Source organism: Equus asinus, chromosome 4, assembly GCF_041296235.1.
Source record: "Equus asinus isolate D_3611 breed Donkey chromosome 4, EquAss-T2T_v2, whole genome shotgun sequence".
Taxonomy (NCBI): Eukaryota; Metazoa; Chordata; class Mammalia; order Perissodactyla; family Equidae; genus Equus; species Equus asinus.
In genome coordinates this window covers 20,041,719-20,063,609 of record NC_091793.1, presented here as the reverse complement: position 1 = coordinate 20,063,609, position 21,891 = coordinate 20,041,719, and the positions used below count along the sequence as shown (strand labels likewise).

Genomic DNA, 21,891 nt, shown 5'->3' with positions numbered 1-21,891 from the left:
GTGGGCGGGGGTGGAGCCTATTAACCCTTCAACCCCCGGCCGGTGGATGGAGTAGCTTGTGGAGCAGACGTAACGGAAAAGGGAGCGGCTCCTTTAAACCAGGAGAAGGAGGTTGGGCTGAGGATCCGGAGGGCTCTCGTCGCCGCCGCTACGAGGCCGCGAGGGGAGGGACTTCGCTATGCAAATCTGAGCTGCTGATCGATGACGCGCCATCACCCCACGCGCCACTTCGCGCGCCGATTGGCCTCGACGAGCCTGGTCCCATTGACAACAAACAAGGGGGCGCGCGGCCTGGGGGCGGGGCCGCCGAGGGCGCGGGTGGGGGCGGGGGAAGCCCGCCCCGCCCCTCCCGCCGCGGCGCAAACATGGCGGCGGCTGGCACCAGCCGGTGAGGCGGTACCGGGCAGGAGCTGTCGGGTGTCATGGGCGGTGGCGGCAGCACCGCCCCCACGTCTCCTTGAGCGGGACGGCAGGGGGGCCTCCGCGCCGAGCTGGGCGATGGACGAGAGCGGCGAACTGGGCGGTCTGGAGACGATGGAAACGCTCACGGAGCTGGGTGACGAGCTGACCCTGGGGGACATTGACGGTGAGGGGCGGCTGGGTGGGTGGGAGTGCGGGGGCGCGCGGGTAGGAAGGGGTTACGGCGGCGCGCGCGGGTGCGCGTGCGCCCACCCCCCGGCCGCCCCGGCTCGCGCGGGAAGAACCGGCACACGCGGTCGCCCCGGCGGTGCCCTGCCCGTCCCCGTCCCCGCGCTGCGGGTTTGAGCCCTCGCCCGGCCGCTCCGCTCCGCAGGCCGTGGGATCCGCTCCGGGCGCCTCGTGTCCGAAAGCGGAGCGAGTCGTGGGGCCGGAGCGCGGAGCCGGAGGCGTCGCGGGGGCCCAGCGGAGGCGGCCTCCCCCGCGCGCCTACACGCGTCGCCCGCGGTCCCGTGTCGCACCTGTCACTTCCCGCCTGGCCGCGGGGCAGCTTTGGGATTCCTGGGACCCAGCCCTCGGGCTCCGCGCTCCCACCCCTGGTCTTCCCGCGGTTGAGCTATGGCCGGGTCTCCTGGTGCTTGGGGAAACTTTGGGCAGCGAGGGGCTGCAGAAGCAAGTTGCTGGTGAAGCGAGGGGTGGCGGCGGAATGTGGACACGTTTCTCCGGGATGGAGACCTGGGCGCTCCTCCTGTGGCACTACACAGGGAGTTGAGCAGCAGCGATTTTGTGTTGTGGCTCCTCGGGGACAGGCTGGGGAGCGGGTGGCCTTTGTTCCGGCGACCTTAACATCAGAGTGGAAGAGCTGGTAGGAGTTCAGGGATCCTCTCTTCCAATGCTCTCATTTTGTGGTCACGGAAACCCAAAGTTTGGAGAGGGGCAGCGACTTGCCCAAGGTCACCCAGCTGGTTACAGAGCCCAGTTCCTGGGCTAGTGTTGGTGTCGCTACATCAGGCTTTCACTTGACCCCTGGGGGTGAGGAGTCCAATGAATAGGTTAGTAATCATAATAATAACTCTAAATAGTTGGGCTCTTCTGATGTTCTAGGCCCCAAATACTCTATACTATTTCACTTATTCCTCACTATCATTCCCCGGGATACATATTCTAATTGCTCCTATTTTACAGGAGACTGAGGCTGGGAGGTGTTAACTTGTCTAAGGTCACTCACCTTAGGTTGTCCAGAACCCATGCTGTTAAGCAGTAACTCAGGTGCATTGTGCTGTTGAGTTTACACAGTGCTCTATGTCTAGGATCTCACTACAGCCTCGCAGGCAGGTGTGATGGCTGCATCCCATTGTACAGATGAAGAAACCAAGGCAGCAGCAGATTCTCTTCTAGGGGAAGAGATAAGTGGCAGCAGCTAATTGAAAAGGATCCTCTTTTCCCATTTTGCTTCTGTAATGTTTCATCCCTTGGCCTGTCCTTGCTTTCCATTTTTGGTCATCCCAGTAGTGTGGTAAGACCCTTAATTGAAGACTTTCCCACTAGGTGCTCCTAAATACAGAGATGTGTTAATGAATGGGGCAGGGAGGTCCTTGGAACGTAACAAGGGCAGCTAACATGTTTTGAGCACTTATGTGCCAGGCACTGTGTTAAGCACTTGTACACATTCTGTTCTCAATCTTTAACAACAGTCTCATTGGGTAGAGACCAATATATTATACTACTCTCCTCCTCTCTCATAGATCCTGAAACTGAGGCCCAAGGCACTTCGTTAACTTACCCAAAGTTATACAGCCAGTAAGAAGTATGTCCAAAGCTGCCTACCAGCCAGTTCACACTAAGAAATTCATGTGCATTTTGCACTCCCGTTCCGTAATCTATCCATATTTGTTCTAATTCGTAATATGTTAAATTATCTACTGGTTAAGTGTTAACTTTATCCCATAGATTTTTGAGTAAAATGTATGTTCTGGAAACTACCACAGTGGTTCAGTGGCTTCACAGGCCCCCATATCAGATTTGGGAAAAAGTGGCTCCCTGTCTTCAATTGGTCAACAGGTATTCAAGTGCCAGCTGTAGTTTCTGAGCTGTAGGGAACATGGAAGATAGAAAAGATAGAATTGGGGCCGGCCCGGTGGCGCAGCGGTTAAGTTTGCACGTTCCCCTTCTCGGTGGCCCGGGGTTCGCAGGTTCGGATCCCGGGTGCGGACATGGCACCGCTTGGCACGCCATGCTGTAGCAGGCGTCCCACATAGAAAGTAGAGGAAGATGGGCACAGATATTAGCTCAGGGCCAGGCTTTCTCAGCAAAAAAGAGGAGGACTGGCAGTAGTTCGCTCAGGGCTAATCTTCCTCAAAAGAAAAAAGAAAGAAAAGATAGAATTTTATGGCATCATGGAGCTTGAGATGAATAACAGTAAAACTGTAGTGCCAAGTGTAGAACAGCTCACAGTTGTGTAGAGCAGTAAGTGAAAGTCAGCGTCAAGGGAGCTCGGTAAAGTCTGCCTTACCAGGAAGGCCACACCAAGGAGGTGGCCCTTGACCTAGGCCTTGAAGGATAAGAAGGGTTGGGCAAGCTAAAGGCCAGTAGTCTGCAGATACAAATATCTGAATACTTATGCATCCGTTCCTCTAGAAGGTCAGGTCCATGACGGCCAGGGGCTTCGTTTTGTTCGTGCTGTATTTTTCACACCTAGAACTAAATATTTGTAGAATGCACATGGAATCCAGCAGGCTGGGCAGGATTTTAAGTTGTGTTAGACACAGCCCCTGGGGTTGGGTTAGATCAGGAATGGCTAGCCAATGTGCTTTTAGGAGCAAGTCAGGTGAGGAAGAAGGGAGTCTGGGTACGAATACATATACTTCCTTTGTATGTTTGTGGTGGGGGAGAAGGGGTACTTGCAACCTGGAGAGCTCGTGCCTACCTCTAGGAGATCTGGGTGGGCAAGAATCCTTCATTTGGCAACATCTGCCCTGCTGCAGTCCATTAGTGCCCTTCGAGGGTATGGGCCCAAGGAGGCAGTATCCATTCGCTCATTCAGCACATCTCTTGAGTGGCTTCTAAGTACATGATGGACACAGTGCAGAGGATAGCTTTGAACAAGACAGACAAGGTCTCTTAACTTAAGTTCTTGGAGGAAACACAAGCTGAACAAATAACATAAACAAACACTTTTGGCAGGGCACCGTGAAGAAAATTAAATGGGTCCTTGTTCTAGAGAGTGATTGGGGTAGCCTAATGTAGACTGGGTAGGCAAGGGAGGGCTCTTGGAAGAGGGGTTACCCTCTCTCTCGAGAGATGTCCAGGTCTAGCTTTTCATGTGAAATATCCAGATTTTTAAATGTTGGCTCAAGTTTTGTTTTATTTTTTAAGAAACAAACTGTAGGCCCAACAAATCCTGTGTAGTTGATCTCCAGGGCCTTGTTCCACTGCAGAATGCTCTGTTGTCCCAGACCCCCAGGTCTCTTATGATAGAATAGCTAGAGCACGCCTTTTGTGGTAGATATCTGTATTATGAGAGAGGGCCACATGCAATGTGATAAGCCTGGTCTTCTGGAAGGGCAGAGAGGTGGGATCTTCTTCTCTGGGATCAGGAAAGGCACAGTCATGGAGGTGACCTTTTTGCTGGTCCCAAAAGAATGGGTGGCAGAAGCAGCATGACAAGCATGTGGAAGAAGAAGGATCAAGCTGCCTTAGAAATAAATAAGGACTAGTGATTTCTTGTCGTCTGTGGTGTGTGTAAGCAAACGGTAGAAGATAAGGTCTGAAAGGTGAGTTGGAGTGAAATCATGGAGAGTCTTCATACCAGACACATGTTTTGTGGAATGTAGGCGGGGAACTGCTGAGGATTTTCAAGTAGAGTGATGACACATTAAGCATGGGTTCTAAGAAAATTCTACTGTGGTGATGGGCAAGGAAGATTGGAGGCTGGAGACCAATTAGGGGGGACCTGCAGCTATATGAGTGTGAGACAACGATACTAAGAATGATGGGATTTGGGTAGGAAGTGGCTGTTGTGCAAGATGATGGGTGCGACAAGAATGGCATCAGTGAAGACTTGGCCCTGAGGGCAGAGCGGAGGTGGAATTCTAAGATCCCATCAAGGCTTTGATCCTGGGACATTGGGAAAGTTCAGAAGCCAGCAAGAAGAGCTGGTCTGGGGAGATTATGAAAATGTGTCTTAAGTGGGCTGAAATTGAGGTGCTGGGGTAGGGGAGGTCCCTCCAGTAGGAAATGTGAGGCAGATACTCAGGGGAAGGTCAAAACTGGGCATGGAGATTGAGGAGTAGTCACTGTTGAGAAGTCGAGGAGAGAGGAGAAGACAGAGCCGGGAGGGAAGAGCAGGCGAGGGTAGAACAGTAAACTAAGAGGAGGTGAGCTTTCTGAGGAGCTGTTAGTGGATGGATGATGGAGACAGTACTGCAGGGGACAGCCAGGATGACAAGGCCGTGAAACGAGTCGTGGGATTTGGCACTTAGGAGGTTGCCCTTTGACACAGCAGTCAGATGAAGGAGTCCAAGACTAGATAAACCAGAAAGGAGTTGGGAGGGAGTGGGTGATGGGCCAATAGAGGCAGCTGTTCTCTTTGGAGAAGGTTGAAGAAACTGTTCATTGAGCTAATTTACTTTCTGTCTTTATGGATTTGCCTACTCATATAAATGGAATCATACAATATGTGGCTTCCTTCATTAGAAGGAAGGTTGAGGTTCATCCATGTTGCAGTGTAGTGTTTTGTTTATCCGTTCATTAGCTGATAGACGTTTAGGTTGTTTACACTTTTTGGCTATATTAAGAATGAAGCTGCTGTGAACATTCGCGTACAAGTTTTTGTGTAGACATATGTTTTCATGTCTCTTGGTAGATCCTCTATATTTTTTGTGGCTGTTTGTATTCTCCTAGGACTTATAATAGCCCCATTTATTTGCTTGCTTACTTTCCATGTTCCCATGACTAACAGTTCAGCCCTAAATCTTGTGACATAAGCTCTCAATATGGTGGTCAGTTCCTTTATCCCCCTTTTTAATGTGTCTCCTGAAGCCCTCCCTCTTTTTGCCCCATGTGATGGTTGTCCAGCTCTGCTTCCCTGCACTTATCCTGGGACTGCCCTTAATCATCCCCCGGGGCGATGCTGATGCCCGTTTCCTCGTTCTGGGTTTTTTCACTCCCTAGTTTGATAAAGCACATCTTCCAGTAAGCTACCTGAGAAAGAGTACATTGGAGGTAAATTTTGAGGGGCTTTGCTTGTCTAAAAACATCTTTATTCTAACGTCATTCCAGTTTGGCAGTTTGGATGAGTTTAGAATTTTAGGTTGGACATAATTTTTTATCAGAATTTTGAAGGCATTGCCTAGTTGTCTTCTAGCTTCTAGTAGTTGAGAAATTTGATACCATTTTGATTCCTGATCCTTTGCGTGTGACCTGTTTTCTCCCCTGGAAGCTTGTAGGATCGTGTCTTATCCTTGGTGTTCTGAATTCCATGACGGTGTACACTGCTGTGACTGAGCTGTCAGTCTCTCTCCCTACTTGGTGGGCTCTGGAAGGCTCACTCTGTCAGATACCTGCATTCATGCAGTCCTCCTGCCGGCAGCCCACCTTACACCCAGAGGAACTTCCAGTTGCTGAGACTTTTGGTGGTACTGTTTTGGGCCTCTGCTGCCTTTTCCCTGCAGACAGTCAGTTCCATCTTTGGCAGAGTCCCCTGACTACCTGGCCCTGAAGAGGCTCTCTGCAAAGGTGTGTCTAATGAGGAAAGGAAAGCACTTCAAGTTCAGGGTGTTGGGTGGGCCCCCAGTCTGGGTGTCCACATCACTGGGAAGTTTGGAGTGGCCTGCCTGTTGAGACAGGGGTGAGTGTTGGGAGGGTGTGGCCAGCACACCACTGAGAGCTGGAGGTGAGGAGAAGGAGTGGAAACCAACTTCACATTTCTCCAGTGAGTCATACTTTGGAAAAACTGCTTGGTGAGGTGAAGCACAGATCTACTTTTTATCCCTGTGTATACCTTTTTCAAGACATTAGCTTTGTTTTGACACTTGAATATATATCACTGTTGCTAATGTTTGGGTTGAAAGAGCTGCTGTTGCTCACAGCTTATTTATTTTCCACCCAGTTTTAGCTCCTGAACTCATCTATCATCTAGTTCCATTTCCTGGGACACGTTTTTCTGCTCAGACCACTGAACTGGTCTGTTTGGGTTTCTCCTTCTTCCTGGGTCTGTTTGGCCTCGCCCTTGAGAAACATCGTTCACATTCACACCCAGGCCTTTGGCCTAATACTCTTGGGTGCTGCCTACCTCTCACTGAGCAGTCTTTTCTGTCATTTGAGAATGACATGTCATTTGAGGATGAGTATGAGTACTCAGCTCGTGTCTTGGCATTTTAAAATATATATATTTTTCTTCTGTCTCCACTAGATCTTTTTTCTCCTCAATTTTGTAATTAAAAAAGGAAATTCTTAAGCAACTTTATTCAAATAACACTTCCTGAATATTAAGTTGTCTGTATCTCTCTGAATTCTGGCCTGAACTTTATCAATGTACATACAAATTGCTGCAGCATTTTCACTTACAGGTTGCTAAATGCTGAATTAGTTGAGGGATAATAGCCATATAATGCAATACAATCCATCTGAATAGGCAAACACTGGCATATCCGTGTCCCTGTGGAACATTTGCATCATTTGTGGTTTTTCATTAATATAAGGACTGTCACTCGGAACACCTATGAGCGATGAGTAGTTGGTTCATTAGTGTGTCTTTCCCAAAGAGGACTCTTCAAGGCAAGAGCTGTGTTACAGCTCTTACACACTGCCAGTTGTAGCCCTTTCATTTTTAAAACTTTTCCCGTGCTATAGATTACTGTGGTGATTGGGACTTACTGCTTGGAAAATATTTTTATTTTTTCAAGAAGGTAATGCATTCATATGGCAAAATTAAAAGTATTTAAGAGTCCTGTGAAAAGGCTTGCTCCCAGTCCTGTTCACCATCTGCTTAGGGCCCGCAACCCCCACCTCCTCACAAGTAATTAATTTTTTAGTTTCTTTCACCTCCTTCAGAACTTACTTAATGCAGATACAAGCAAATAATAAGTATGGATTTTCAGTTTTGCTCCTCTTTTTATTTTTTCACAAATAGGTAGCCTGCTGTAAGCTTTGTTTCTCTGCACCTTGCCCTTTTTTTCACTTAACAATATATCTTAGAGATCTTTCCAGTCGTTTTCACTATTGCGTGGTTTTCCATTGTGTAGATGTGCTATAATTCATTAATCCAGTCCCTTTTTAGTGGACATTTGAGGATGTTTCCAGTCCTACCATTAAAAACAATGCTGTGTTGAATAGCTTTGTCAATTCTTCATTTCGCACAGGTACAGGTGCAGGTGCAGGAAAAATGACCAGAAGTGGGATTGCTGGGTCGACGTGGGGATGGTGATATCCACACCATGGATGCTGCAAGAATCCAATGAAATAAAACATAAAAGGAAGGGGCGGAACTAACACTCTCTCTGGCTCTTTGTGCATTTGTGGTTTTGAGAGATCCTGTCAGACTGCTCTCCACAGTGGGTGTACTAGTTTATACCCCACCAGTGTAGGAGAGGGCCTGTTTCCCTCAGCTTCCAGCCAGAGTCCAGAACTCTAGGCCTTTTATTCTGCCCCTTTGCCACATGTAGGCCAGCTGAGAGCTGACGCCACTCCAGCCCCTCGACAATGCACACATACAGTACCCCTCTGTCCTGGCCTCCCGGTCCTCACTTGACTTTTCTGTACTCGCAACCACTGGACAGTCAGTGGGTAGCAACCAACTTTCTGAGCCATCTTGTCCCATGCCTCAGATGTCCCTCTGCTTACCCAGGACCCTAGTGGTTGCAGTTGTCTTGCACTTTTGCCACTTTTGGTTTTTTGGAATGGTCCTTTATCTGGTTTGCTCACTCTCTTTACTTTTAAAATTGCTCCTTAAGATACGGCAGTTTCTTATTTTCAGCCCTCTGCTTTGGGAGACTTGAAAAATGGTTTCTCGTTTTACATTGTTTCACTGGGACTCTGTTCTGTCTGCGTTCTCTTTCATGCAGTTTCGAGGTGGCAGTCCTTGCTGTCCTGAAATTTCAGTGCATCCTTACATAAAAATTCTTGGGGCTTTCCATCGCTATAAATGGTGTTCTGAAAGTTGCTTCCTTTCACTGTATTTCTCTTAAGACCACTTTTCACCAAAATCTACAGAATATTAGGAAATGCCCTTTTGTCATGAATAGGCTCATTTCTCATAATACTTTCCTTTGAACTTTTTAAAGCCAATCAAGTTTTTCTGAGCTAGTTGGGTGACCTTTCTGTAATTATTTCTTGGGCAGAGCTAGACCTCAACTTGTGATAGCTCTTTTCTGTTGTGTTTAATTCTTCTTACATGCATATATTTGATAGTGAATAGGGGCCGTTTCATCTTGATCCTCCACAGGTGTATTGTCATTTATTCTGAGGGGCATCGATGTTCTCTGGGTGAATGTGACTCATCTTGGCCTTTATTAGTTATTGACTGTCTCCAAAAAACCTGTATTCACCAGGTTTTGAAATTACTGTGTGGGCAGCAGCCACTACATGCCCAACACTGTCTGGTCAGACCTGCAGTGGAGACCTTTACCTGGGGCCTATTTTGTGCTGGGCTCTGGGTGCAGCGCTGGCAGGGTGAGCAGGTCCCTGCCCTCAGACAGTGTGAACAACCGTTCGCCTGTGTTGTCCCATGTACATTTTTGCTTTTAATGCTTTCTCCAGTTCAAGGTATGAAGAGGCCCAGATCACACTAGTAAGTGGGAGAATGGCCCAACCCCCAAACCCATGTACTTTTCCTCTACTCCCTGGCACATCCCTGTTTGATATGAGCAGGCTGCTAAGTTGTGAACACAAGGTGGTATGGTGGGCTGAAGCTAGAGAGACCCCGGGGGTCTTCTGCTCAGGTGCACATTCAGTCAATGTGTGTTTATCATGAAGGGTCTGCTCTGCTGGGCACTTAAAGTGACTTCCCCTTGGTTCTGCAGCACTTCTCTGAGCTTCCGCTGTAAGGTGGTGATGGGGATTTCTACATCACAGGTGCTGCAAGAATTAAGTATGCTAAAGCACATACAAGGAAGAGGACAGGAACTAACATTCTCTTTTGATTCTGAGACTGAATGAGGAACTTCAGTTTGCAAGTTGACTCTTAAGGCCAAGGAGCCTTTTTTTAGAATACAGTTTTAGAATGTTTATTTTTTCCTTTGAAAGAGCTTTTATAGGTGTGGTGGGCAGGACACAGAGGAGTAGTCACAGAGTGCAGGGTAAAGTGTTCCATTTCTAGCCACAAGATTCAAGGGTTAAACTTTGTTGACATGATGGAATTTTTTAAAAAGTAGCAGGATCCTAGAGCCTGGGCCTCATGGTAAGGCTCTCTGGGGAACCTCTGTTTAGAAACTAATCCTAAATCATTGAAGGGCTTGGAAACTGGAAAACAGAACTCTTTCTGCATCTCTCAGACCTTTGGAATTGCTGATGAATATGTGTCTAAATGTCTCTTATAATCTAGCTTTGTGGAACTGGTCTGTTGAATTCAGAGTCTGGTTTAGAACAGTGATGAAATTATGGCTGCTGAACCAGATGTGGAACTGCCTTGTTAAACTGGTGTCTACTCAGCTCAAGCCCTCCCCACCCCACAGCAGCAAGGGGAACTAAGGCTTCTTCCTGTGTGAACATTCCTATGAGGTCTTCCATTTTACGAAAGTCCTGCTGATATATTTGTCTTCCTAATAGTGCCGTGAGGTAGAAGCTTCATTTTTATTCCCATTTTGCAGATAAAGACACTGAGACAGAGAGAAAATGTTTTGCCCGAGGTTTCCCATGCGGATGGAATGGAGTCAGGAGTTAAACTTGGGCCTCTGACATGGGATCCCAGACTCTTCCCTGCCCTGTGGCAATGAGGTACGAGATACCCTGACTCAAGAAGCCTGTCTAGGAGCCCCTGCTCTGGTGAGAAGTTGTTTTGTTCTGTTTTGTTTTTGAGGAGGATTAGCCCTGAGCTAATATTCCCTGCCAATCCTCCTTTTTTTGCTGAGGAAGACTGGCCCTGAGCTAACATCCATGCCCGTCTTCCTTTACTTTATATGTGGGACACCTACCACAGCATGGCTTGCCACCTGGTACCATGTCTGCACCTGGGATCCGAACCCACGAACCCCGGGCCACCGAAGCGGAATGTGCGCACTTAACCGCTACTCCACTGGGCCGGCCCCAAGAAGTTGTTTTTTAAATTTTTAATTTAATTTTTAAAGTTTGTTCCATCCAGTTCAGCATGAATGAGTATCCACTCTATTCCCAGCACAGTGCTATAAACTTTTTGGGGTTTTACAGAGGAATGAATAAGTCTCAACTCTCAAGGAGCTGACAACTAAGTGACCAGTCATAATATGAAACAAAATGCAACAGAGGCCATAACAGAGGGACAGACTCCAAGTTTTGGGAGCAGTAAGGAAGACAATTAGGAGAATCTTCCCAGGGACTTCGGCATTTGAACTGAGTTGTGAAGGATGAGTGAACAAGCTTTAGAAGAAGGGGCTGGGTGTTCATTTTGACAGAGTTGGACCAAAGCTGGGAATACTGTGGCGTGTTCCAGGAACGTGTGATTCACTGTGGCCAGAGTACAGGACAGGACAGAAGTTCTCAAACTTTAATGTGCCTAAGAACCCACCAGGGTACACCCCCAAAGATCTGAGTCTGGAACGTCTGGGATGGCGTCCAGGAGGGGCACTTAACTAGGGGAGAGGTGGCATCAGAGAAGGCTTCTTGCAGAGTAGAGGTGTCTGGTAAGCTGAGGTCTTAAGGGTTAAGAGGTGGAAGGAGAGAGGAGCCGCATTCAAGCTGAGCAGAGAGCCCTTTTTGACAGGCTTCACCCCTGCGCTGGAGCTCCTGTGTGTGGTGATTTGCAGACTATAGTCTTGATAACTGTTGTTATCTTTGTCAAACACTTTTGCTCAAGTCCCTCTGGTCTTCAGTGTGTTCTGTATTGGTCAGGAGTCTTGGTGATAAGCAACAGAAACTGCCTCTGGCTAGCTTGAACAGAAAAGGAGTTTATTAGAAGGATGGTGCATGAACTGACCAGAAAAACTGGAGGGCCGGATTTGGGAAATGGGCCAGAACCAAGGGAGGCTCAGCAGCAGAGTGCAGCTGAGGAAAGCCCAGGGGCTACTGCGTTAGGACCCCTCCGCCATGGTGCTCTCTGCCTTGTCCCTGCTTTCCTGGGTGATCTCTGCCTTGTCCACTGCTTTCTTGGGTCATTCCTGCAAGAGTCACGTTCCTGGTGGGAACATGCGTTAATCAGAGCCAACTGGCAGGAAGCCTTGACACCCACCAAGACCGCCCAAATTGGAATTCCAAATGGAATTCTCCAAAAGGAAGATTAGGGTGCTGATGGAGAAGAGGGTCAGATGGTGGACAGACAAAACAAAAGCGGCGAATGTCCCATAGGTTTTCTGTGCCTCTCCTTGCCTCTGAAATAAAAGCCTGGTGCCGTATGGTGTCATCAAGGCCTTTCACAGCTTAACTGTAAGCAGCTCCACCTCTCCACTCTGTTCCACACTCTCGACTTCAGCAACTTACGGGCATTTCCTGGTGCTGTGGTTTTTGCTCAGACTGTTTCCTTTGCCTTCAATACCTCTCTCTAACTGGTAATGCTGTCTTCGTTCTTCCAGGCTCAGCTTTTACTGCCTGCCAGGGTTTACTCTCTGAAAGCCTGTTCTTTGTGAGACACTTGTCTGTTCTTGCCCTTTTCACCATCAATGGAGTTAGTTGGGTTTCTCTGTCTTCCCTGTGAGATTGGGGGGTGGGAAGGGAACCAACACTCTGGAGTCCTTGCTCTGTGCCGAGTCCCACGCAAGGCACTCAGGATCCTTCAGCTCCCAGCACCATAGTACACAGCATACGCAGGCGCTGGGTGGATGTTTGTAGCGTGATTTAATAAGCTGCTTTGCAAGTATTTTGTTTTTAGTCTTAGAGAGATTTGGAGGTGTGGTAGTGAGTGGAAGGATAGAATGATGGGTCGTTGGAGTCTTTCATTTTTGCCTGAATGGTTTAAGGACTGAAAAAGGTTGAGATCCCCTGCTATGGAGACTCTGCCCCCAGGAGGAGGACAATTCAGGCGAAGTGGCTTGTGCTAGACTTTGTTGACACCCCGTCACCGGGCATTGTGAAAGACGAGACCCTCGTCTTACAGAACAAGATCGTGCAGGATCGGTTCCTTGGAGTCTCACTCTCTGCGTCTTGCTCACCTTTCAGTCTCTTGTTCCAGGAGAGTGAAACAGAGAACAGTCCCGTGCAGGGCGGGAGCAGACGAAGAGCTGGGAATTACAGGAAGACCTGGATGACACACCTTTCCTTCCTGAGCTTGGGGTGTTTTCTCATTCTTGAATGAGGCACTTACTGAGCATCTGCCTGCTGCCAGGCTCTGTTTGGTGACATCCATACAATAATAGAACCAAAACGCCTGTACAGTGTGGTGGCTGAGAGCTTGGCTTTAAATCCTCACTCCACCAGCTGCTGATTGGGACGCTGGACAAGTTATTAACTTCTCTGTGCCTCATTTTTCTTGCCTGTGAAGTGGAGGTGATAGTGGCATCTACCTCAAAGTGTTGTGGAGATTAAATGAGGAAATCTGTGCAAAGCGCTTAACACGGTTGCTGACATACAGTGAGAGCTCAGTAAATAACAATTCCTATACTATTTTTATTATTACTACTGCTCATTGGCTTGAGTTTTTTCTTCTTAGTTGTTGTTCTCAGAGTCTAGCCTGGACCCCTTTCTAAGATTAGGCATTCATTTAAAAGTAATAAATGGAATAAGATGGGCAGCCTTTAAAACGTAGGGTGCCAACAATCTGATGCCTCTAATTTGGAGTTAGGTAAGGATTGGAGGCCTGGCTTCCCTGGCTGGGACACAGAGTGAGGCTCTTGCACAGGTGGGGACTTTTGGTGTGGCATTTGGTTGTTGACTGCAGTGTTCTAGAGCCCAGCCACAGTGAGGGACTCCAGAGAGGAAGCACCCCAGTGTGGTTGTTGGACCGCTCCTGGAGCAGGGTGCTTCCGCAAAGAGCACCAGGCTTGGAAGAGGGAGAAGGAGGTTCCTACCTCAGTCTGCCACTTGCTTACCCGCCTGCCTGAGTCTTTGGACTTGGACTTGTTTCTTCCTGTTTAACAACTACCACCACCATCACTTTTCAAGCACTTATTATGCACCAGGCACTGTTAATAATACGAATATTAACTCATCTAAATGAGCGCTTGAAACAGCTACTTCACAGGGTGATTTGAAGATTATATAACACAGTGTGTGAAAGTGCTAGCAAGATGTTAAAAGCAAAAACAGCTGGGTGACAGTGCTAATGAAGTTCTTTTCCAATAAAAATCATGTTTACATTTTGCATATAAATTTACCATGTACTCACACACAGACATGAGATAAATAGTAGTAAAAATCAACAACAAAAGCTTTTTTTTTTTTTTGAGGAATATTAGCCCTGAGCTAACATCTGCTGTCAGTCCGCCTCTTTTTGCTGAGGAAGACTGGCCCTGAGCTAATATCCATGCCCATCTTCCTCTCCTTTATATGTGGGACGCCTACCACAGCATGGCTTGCTAAGCAGTGCCATGTCCACACCCGGGATCTGAACCAGCAAGCCCAGGCTGCCAAAGGGGGACGTGCGCACTTAACCGCTGTGCCACCGGGCTGGCCCCAACAAAGCTTTTTATGCATCATATTCCAGCAGATTCCTCTTGCAGTTTGCACCTCTTTTCACCCTAATGCTTAACACCCATCCCTGGCAGATGTTTACGCAGGGTTTCTCCACCAGAACTTATGCCTCTTGAAGGCGGTTAATTTTGTGTCTGGCACACAGTAGGCTAAGTTAACGTTTGTTGAATACATGACTTAAGGGATGTGTCTTTATTGATTTGTTCTTTATTTTTATTTTTTATTTCATTTTATTTATTTATTTTTTTTAAAGATTTTATTTTTTTTTCCTTTTTCTCCCCAAAGCCCCCAGGTACATAGTTGTATATTCTTCGTTGTGGGTCCTTCTAGTTGTGGCATGTGGGACGCTGCCTCAGCGTGGTCTGATGAGCAGTGCCATGTCCGCGCCCAGGATTTGAACCAACGAAACACTGGGCCGCCTGCAGCGGAGCGCGCGAACTTAACCACTCGGCCACGGGGCCAGCCCCTTTTTTATTTTATTTTTTTAAAGATTTTATTTTTCCTTTTTTCTCCCCAAAGCCCCCCAGTACATAGTTGTATATTTTTAGTTGTGGGTCCTTCTAGTTGTGGCATGTGGGATGCCGCCTCAGCATGGCTTGATGAGCTGTGCCGTGTCCACGCCCAGGATCCGAACCAGTGAACCCTGGGCCTCCGATGCAGAGTGGGTGAACTTAACCACTCAGGCACGGGGCCGGCCCCTGTTCTTTATTTTTAAAAAGAGACAGAGACTGTTCTAGAAAGGAGCATTTTCTCAGGGCAGAAGGTCTCATTTGGAGAATAATTTAATAATTTGGATAGGAAGCTGTATTTGCAAAATACACACAGCCAAAATCTCTCCCCTATTCCCCTGACGAGTCAGTTAGATGGGTGCTTACCCTGAGATTAGTCTTCTGTTAGCGTTGAACTTAATATTGGAAGAATGCCTTGGATTACGTAAGTGCCCCCCTCCACACACACCCCCAGATTCTCCTTACTTTATCGTTATCCCAGGTCTGTCTTGCATCTTTCTCCCAAGTTGTGATGAGCATAAACGTAAAATCCAAGAAGTGTTTGTTTTATAGGGGAAATTGGTGTGCATAGAGGAGAAACTCAGACAAACCTAAATACAAATCTAAATTCAAATCTCGGCTCAGTCCCTTAGGAGCCTGTGTTAGGGGCTTGGACAAGCTATTTAATTCCTTTGAACCTTCTTTTTCTCACTTGTGAAGCAGAATAACAATACTGGTCTCAGGATTGATGTAAAGTATACTAAGTAGGGATTGGTGGTAGCTCTAATTACATTGTCCAATAGACTCAATATGAAATGAATTTAATTTCAGTCGTAACCACCTTTTTTACATTTAAGTAAAATATAAATATGATTTCTAATTAGAAAAGTTTATTAGCTTTGTCACTGAGTTGTTTTTGCTTTTAAACATCAGTAGTATGACCATTGGCTCTCTCTCTCTCTTTTTTGTTTTTGGTGAGGAAGATTGGCCCTGTAGGTCCACGCCCAAGATCTGAGCCCATAAACCCTGGGCTGCCAAAGAGGAGCATGCAAACTTAACCACTACGCCACTGGGCCAGCCCTGTCCACTGGTTTTTATTCAAAGGTTAAACTGGACTCTAACCTGGAGATGTTCCCCTTTTCAAATTTGTTATGTTAAAAAAAAAAAAGCTATGAAAGAGTCAAATACATTTTATTATGTGTTGGACATATTCCTATATATTAATATATTTCCCATCAGAACCTGGATTATTCCCATATTTACAAGTAAAGAAACTGAGTCTCAGGGAGAGTCATTAGAATTTTTCCAAGGGCAGAACAGCCATTACATTTCTAGATTCACGGTCCGGTCTTGCTGGTTCTATAGCCAGTTCTTCTTTAGCCAGTTCTCTTCAAATTTAAATTTGGGAATTCCCATTCTGCTTGGCCTTCCAGTTAGTTCTTGGTTTAGCTTTTTCACATCCCGCTTTCCTCCATTAGTCTGATTCTTTGCCACACTTCCTTCACACAGTCCTAGAGGTGGACTGTTTCCTGGTGCTAATCATTTTTTAGAGCCTCATACACAACCAGAACTTTTCTTTAATCGATTTTCAGAAGGTTCTCTTCATCAGCTAATGAAGTCATTGGAGTTTTAATTTCAGCTATTCTGATATTCTCCTCCCAGGTCAAAATTTAGCCCTGGTTTTTGCTCAGAATGATTCCTAATGAGTTCATAAAATTATGGGCCTCTGGGCAGGCCAGCAGGCCCCCTGTACAAGCCAGAGTGGGCAACTGCTGAGCTGGAGGGGCTCCCCTTACTAGGGTATTGTTGGATGACTTGCTGTGGTTTTCTTTCTTTAATAAGGAGAAAGACCAAGTTCACTACCATGAGCTACAGAACCCTTCATAATTTGGCCCTGACTACCTGCCCAGCCTGGTGCCCTGCCAGTCACCTGTTCTCTTCAGTGGCCCACCATGCAGCTCTTTGCCTCTGAGTTTTGGCTTATGAGATTCCCTGAGCCTAGAAAGCATCTTGCATCCCAATCAGCCTTCAATCCAGCTCCCTCAGGAAGCTGCTCTCCTGCTGGAGTCAGGGATTTTATCACATTCCCTGCGTCCTCCTTGTCTGCTATGACAATCACCACAGATGGTATTGTGTTACTTTACTTAATTCTTTGAGGTCAAGGGGTATTTTGCCATCTCTGTGGGTCAGCACACAGTGGATGCTCAACACACTTAAATCCTTTTGCATTTGTATGCCTACTTCACCAAAAGTGGAAGCTTTACAGAAGTTGCATAGACTTGTCCAGATTTTCCAGGATAATCTAAATGTCAAAAATATCTTGTCCCGTTGTGAGGTGATGTGTCCCTTCCAGTTTTGGTTCGGAAAACATGATTGCCAGTTTTATAGATTGCATGAAAGTTGCTTTGGAATCATTTCCGTGAAGTAATGCCAGGTTTTTTAACTATCAGAGTCCTTAGTGCTTGGAGAGGTACAGAGGAATGGAAGATTTTGTTCATGAGCTTATGGAGCACAAGATACAAGAAAAGCATTTAAAAATATAACTTACTGTGTGTAATGTGGCAAAATAAAATTTTTAAAAAGTTAAAAACATACTAATATATCATCAGCATATGTCAAAGGTTTTTTTTAAGATTTTTAATGCGAAAACCAGCAGAATGACAAAGCTGGATCCAAGGAGAGTGCAAGAAACTGATACTTGCATAGCAGGAAAACAAATTTAGGAATAAGATTGCAAATTTAGATGCAAAACTAGTTAATTCCTACAGGGCAATAAAAACAAAGCCTTTGAGATTATCTTTTTTACCAGACAGAAATCATCTGCAACTTATCAATTTTTTACAAGTTAACATCTGACTTTACAGAATGTGGGCCTAATCAGTAGTAAATAGAAAGTCAAACAAATTTCTGTTTCCATAGAGCATCAGATGACCTTAAGGTGGGCAGGTTAGACAGTGCTGTAGTATTTTTGCCTTGTTTTCAAGTTTTGGGTGATTTTTCTTAACAAATAAGTCATCCAGGTTCAGGAGCTAAAAGATGGCTGGATCTGAGGTGAAAAAGAGTCCTTGGTGAAGATAATTTTAAGGTGTTTTGAAATGGAATTGTGAAATTCAGAAAGGAAGAAGGTGGTAAGAAGCAGAAAAGGTGAGGCATGGCAATTGCATTCAGAGAAAGCTTCCCCACCCTCCAAAGGCATTTGCCAAAAAGGGAGTGGGTGTTTTTCTGGGGTGGATGATGAGCTCAGTTGAGTGGGAAGTGAAATCCCTTGGAGTAGGAGGGAGCAATTGGTAGGAGGCTTTGAAGCTCATGTTTAAGAAATTTGATTTGGGAGGGCTGGCCCCATGGCCGAGTGGTGAGGTTCGCTTGCTCTGCTTTGGTGGCCCAGGGTTTTGACGGTTCGGATCCTGGGCGCGGACATGGCACCGCTCATCAAGCCATGCTGAGGCGGCGTGCCACATGCCACAACTAGAAGGACCCACAACTAAAAATATACAACTATGTACCGGGGATGCTTTGGGGAGAAAAAGGAAAAATAAAATCTTTAAAAAAAAAAGAGAGAGAAATTTGATTTGATTTGATTTGAAAGACTATTGGACCAACAAGATACTCAGAGAAGATGATTGTCACTGGGTAGGAGGCTGTGGCTGAAATCAAGGCCGAGTGTGGAAGTGGAGCAAAGGGAGAACTCAGTGATACCACAGGAGACCTGCCAGAAATTCATAGTGAACTTAGAGCAGAGGAAAGAAGAAAGAGCAATTGAAGGTGGTGCTGAAGATCACTGTCCTGGTTGAAACTCTGAGAGCTGGCTCAGGTCCCCTGCTGTGTTGGACCAGAGAAGCCAGGACTGGCCAGCCAAGCTGGGGCCTTCTGAGGCTGCCCCTGACACCCACCCGGAGCAGGTGGGGACAGATCAGACCAGAAGACCATTTGAAAATGACTTTGGCTTCTCTTTGTGCTTTCTTTTTCTCCTGATTTTTACGTTTTATGTAATATTTAATGTACGCAAGGGAATATATGACACATTTGTGTATGTTATGAGACACAAACATTTGAGAACTCCCACCTCCCCACCCAAATTTCCTTTGTGGTTTCTTTTCCAGTAACAGGAGCTCACTGATGCCTAACTTAAAATAGAGGATGCCTGAGTCATCACTAGTTTGCCATCCTGTGTCATTCCGCACCTCCTCCAGATTCCCTTTCCCCAGGAAGGTGACCCAGAACCCCCTTGAAGTACACGAGGCTGTCCCTGTGCTCGAGCTAACCAAATGAAGGTGCCGCCTGGTGTTTGAGTGGAGTGATTTTAGGCACCAATTTGCCTGTTACAACTCTTCCTACACTTCTTATGTTATTGCTTGCATTTCAGGGCTTCTGAGTTGAAGGGTGTGGTTGACAGCCCCAGATCCTTAACTGCTCCTCTGGGTGACTTGAATGGGGGTATTGATATTTTAGGTCCTGAGAAAGCAGTAGAGGTCACAAATAGCAGAATGGTGGAGAAATGAAAAGTTATCTCCTTATTGACCTTCATGTTTGATACTGGTCTACATTTGATTTTTAAAAATTATTTTAATATTTTTTTCATTATTAGAAAAAACATCCTAGGAGGGGAGTTAGCATCATCAGCTTGTAAGCAGGACACTTGTTGCTCAAAGATACTTGTTGGGAGTTAGATTTTGTGGTTACCTCCCTCACCCCCTCTAGTTGTGGTCCATCTCATTCCCAGCGGCCTACACACATCACACACCGTGCTTATTTCTGTGTTCTTAAGTTTGTTGGGCAGCTCTAATTTGGAAGATAAGTCAACAAAAGTAAATGAAGAAAGTTTAGGTGAATATCCTTATTATCTTGGAGATTAGGGACTTTTAAAGTGTAACACAAAACCATGTAATTCCACTACACAATGTTAAGCTTTGTGTACAGTCAGTTCTGCTGTAATGCAATGTGTGCATTCCTAAAAGTCACTGCACTGTGCAAAATCATGCAATAAAAACCACAGGGCTTATGGGGAAAATGGGATTAGGATCACAACTCTCAAAAACCTCAGAGGTGATGAAAAAAGAAAATAAATAAGTAAAAAGACTTTTAAAAAAAGATAAGAACCTCATAAAACAGTTTTACAGGTGTTAAGTGCCTAAGAAATATATAAATACCACAATAAATATGGTACTTTACCTTGAAAAAGACCTGAGGTTTGCTTGTGGAATTGGACATTGAAAGGTTATAGCCTGTGAGTTATTGTGAAGTGATGGAAGGAGGGCTCCCTAAAGTCGAATGGAAAGTTCTGACCCGAGATGTGGATGGATAATGGTTTATAACACATGCGGAAACCCAGCGAAGCTGGTAGATGTTTGGGGGGTGTGTACGTACCCTTTGTGTATTCCTATGTGGCTCATTTCAGCATTTTCTAGTGTTTCTCTCATGCATAAGTAAACACAAAATTCATGTTATGCTCAAATTGTTTCCTAATATATCCAATGCATTGGAACAAATTTGCATTTTCAAAACAAGACTCAAAGCAAAACTGACTGTCAAAAAAACACTGAATAACGTGCCGGCTAATACTAAGTGCCACGTACCATGCTGTTGATTCTGTGGGAATTCTCTTGAACAACCCTGTGAGTTCAGTATAATTGTTAGCCACATTTTATAGATGAGAAAACTGTGGCTCAGAGAGGTAAAACTTGCCGCATGTTACAAGGTTAGCACATGGTCACTCTTTTTATGTTATTTTTTTAAAGCTTGGCATCTGAGCTAAGATATGTTGCCAATCTTTTTTTTTTCTTCTCTCTTTTGTCATCTTCTTCTCCCCAAGCCTCTAGTAATAGCTGTAGATTCTAGTTGTGGGTCCTTCTGGTTGTGGCATGTGGGATGCCGTCTCAGCATGGCCTGATGAACAGTGCCATGTCCACACCCAGGATCCGAACCAGCGAACCCTGGGCTGCTGAAGCAGAGCATGTGAACTTAACCACTCGGCCACAGGGCCGGCCCCCATGGTAACTCTTAAATCACCATGTTGTTCTTTTTCCTGAACAAATTAAAAGAGAAATAACAAAGTGGGGCATGTATTTGCAAATATATAAGAAAGAACAAATGTCCATAATATATGAACATTTTCAAATCATTAAAAAGAGACAAATAGCTCAATAGAAAAATAGGCAAAGGTCAAGAGCAGGCAGTTTACAAAGGAAGAAATACAATGGCCAATAAAATTGGGGGAGACATTCAGCCTTAATTAGTACTCTTTCATGCAAGTCAAAACAATTAGATATTGTTTTTTCCCACTATCTGATGGGCAGAAATAGATGTGTGGAAATGCTGGCAGGCGCATAATAGATTGTTATAACCTTTCCAAAGCACCTGGCCTTTGACCCAGCCATCCAACTTCCAGAAATTTATCCTAAGACAATAATCCAATAAGTGGGAAAAGATTTTTCTAAGAGTTGTTACTAGTGCTGAAAAATTGAAAACACCCATCCATCATCACTAAGTGGTTAAATTCTAGTGCATCAATACAATACAGTACTGTGGGGCTCTCAGAAAGGATAACGTTACATCCAGAATGGCTGGCACTGAACTCTTCATGTTTTATTAAGCAAAAGAAAGAGTACCAAATAGCATCTTCAGTGTAATCCCATTTTTGTAAAACCATTTGCATATGTGTGCATTGCTTGTGTGTGCAAGCAAGCCTTGTATAGAAGGAGTCTGGAAGGACACACATCAAGACACTGACAGTGCATGTCTCAGGGAGGTAGAATTGCTGGATGATTTTTGATTTTTATTTTTTTCATTTACCTTTTTTCTAAATTTTTCTGTAGTGAATCTGTTACTTTTCTGATTTAAAGAAGAAAATTACTTTAAAACATTGCCTAACACAAGATGCATAGTAAATACAAAATATAAGAGTAAATGACCTTTGTAAAATAGTTCTCCCAGCACCTAACAGGGCTAGGTAACAAACGCCCACTACAGGATTGTTGACTGACTGACTGACTGACTGACTGGCTACAGTTTGGAGACACTGTTACTCTATTTGGGGCACAGATTCCTTCTTCCTGGCCAGAATTACTCCAACCAGATTTCAGGCTACCTCATTCTCAGGTTGATGCCACTAGGCTGAGCTGGGCAAAGTGATTTATGTTACCTCTAGGTCACAAGCTTCATAAAGTACATGTGAACTTGAGGTCTCTTTGGATGAGGCCCTGGTTGAGCTACAATGCACGAGTGACAGCCCGAGCCT

At 45.6% G+C, this 21,891-nt stretch overlaps 1 protein-coding gene across 2 annotated transcripts in view; it reads left to right on the top strand.

Annotated features, from left to right (window-relative positions):
• The first annotated feature begins 306 nt into the window (after positions 1-306).
• SREBF2 (sterol regulatory element binding transcription factor 2) overlaps positions 307-21,891 on the top strand; it is a 58,052-nt gene continuing 36,467 nt past the window's right edge. The window contains exons 1-2 of one of the 2 annotated variants that reach the window (XM_070506805.1): positions 457-586; positions 10,224-10,350. Coding sequence is in view for 1 of the 2 variants with exons in the window: in XM_070506804.1 (XP_070362905.1) it covers positions 499-586 (88 nt within the window). In the remaining variant the exon portion in view is untranslated. Of the gene's footprint in view, positions 587-10,223; positions 10,351-21,891 lie in introns of both variants that reach the window. The other variant, XM_070506804.1, reaches the window with a different exon arrangement.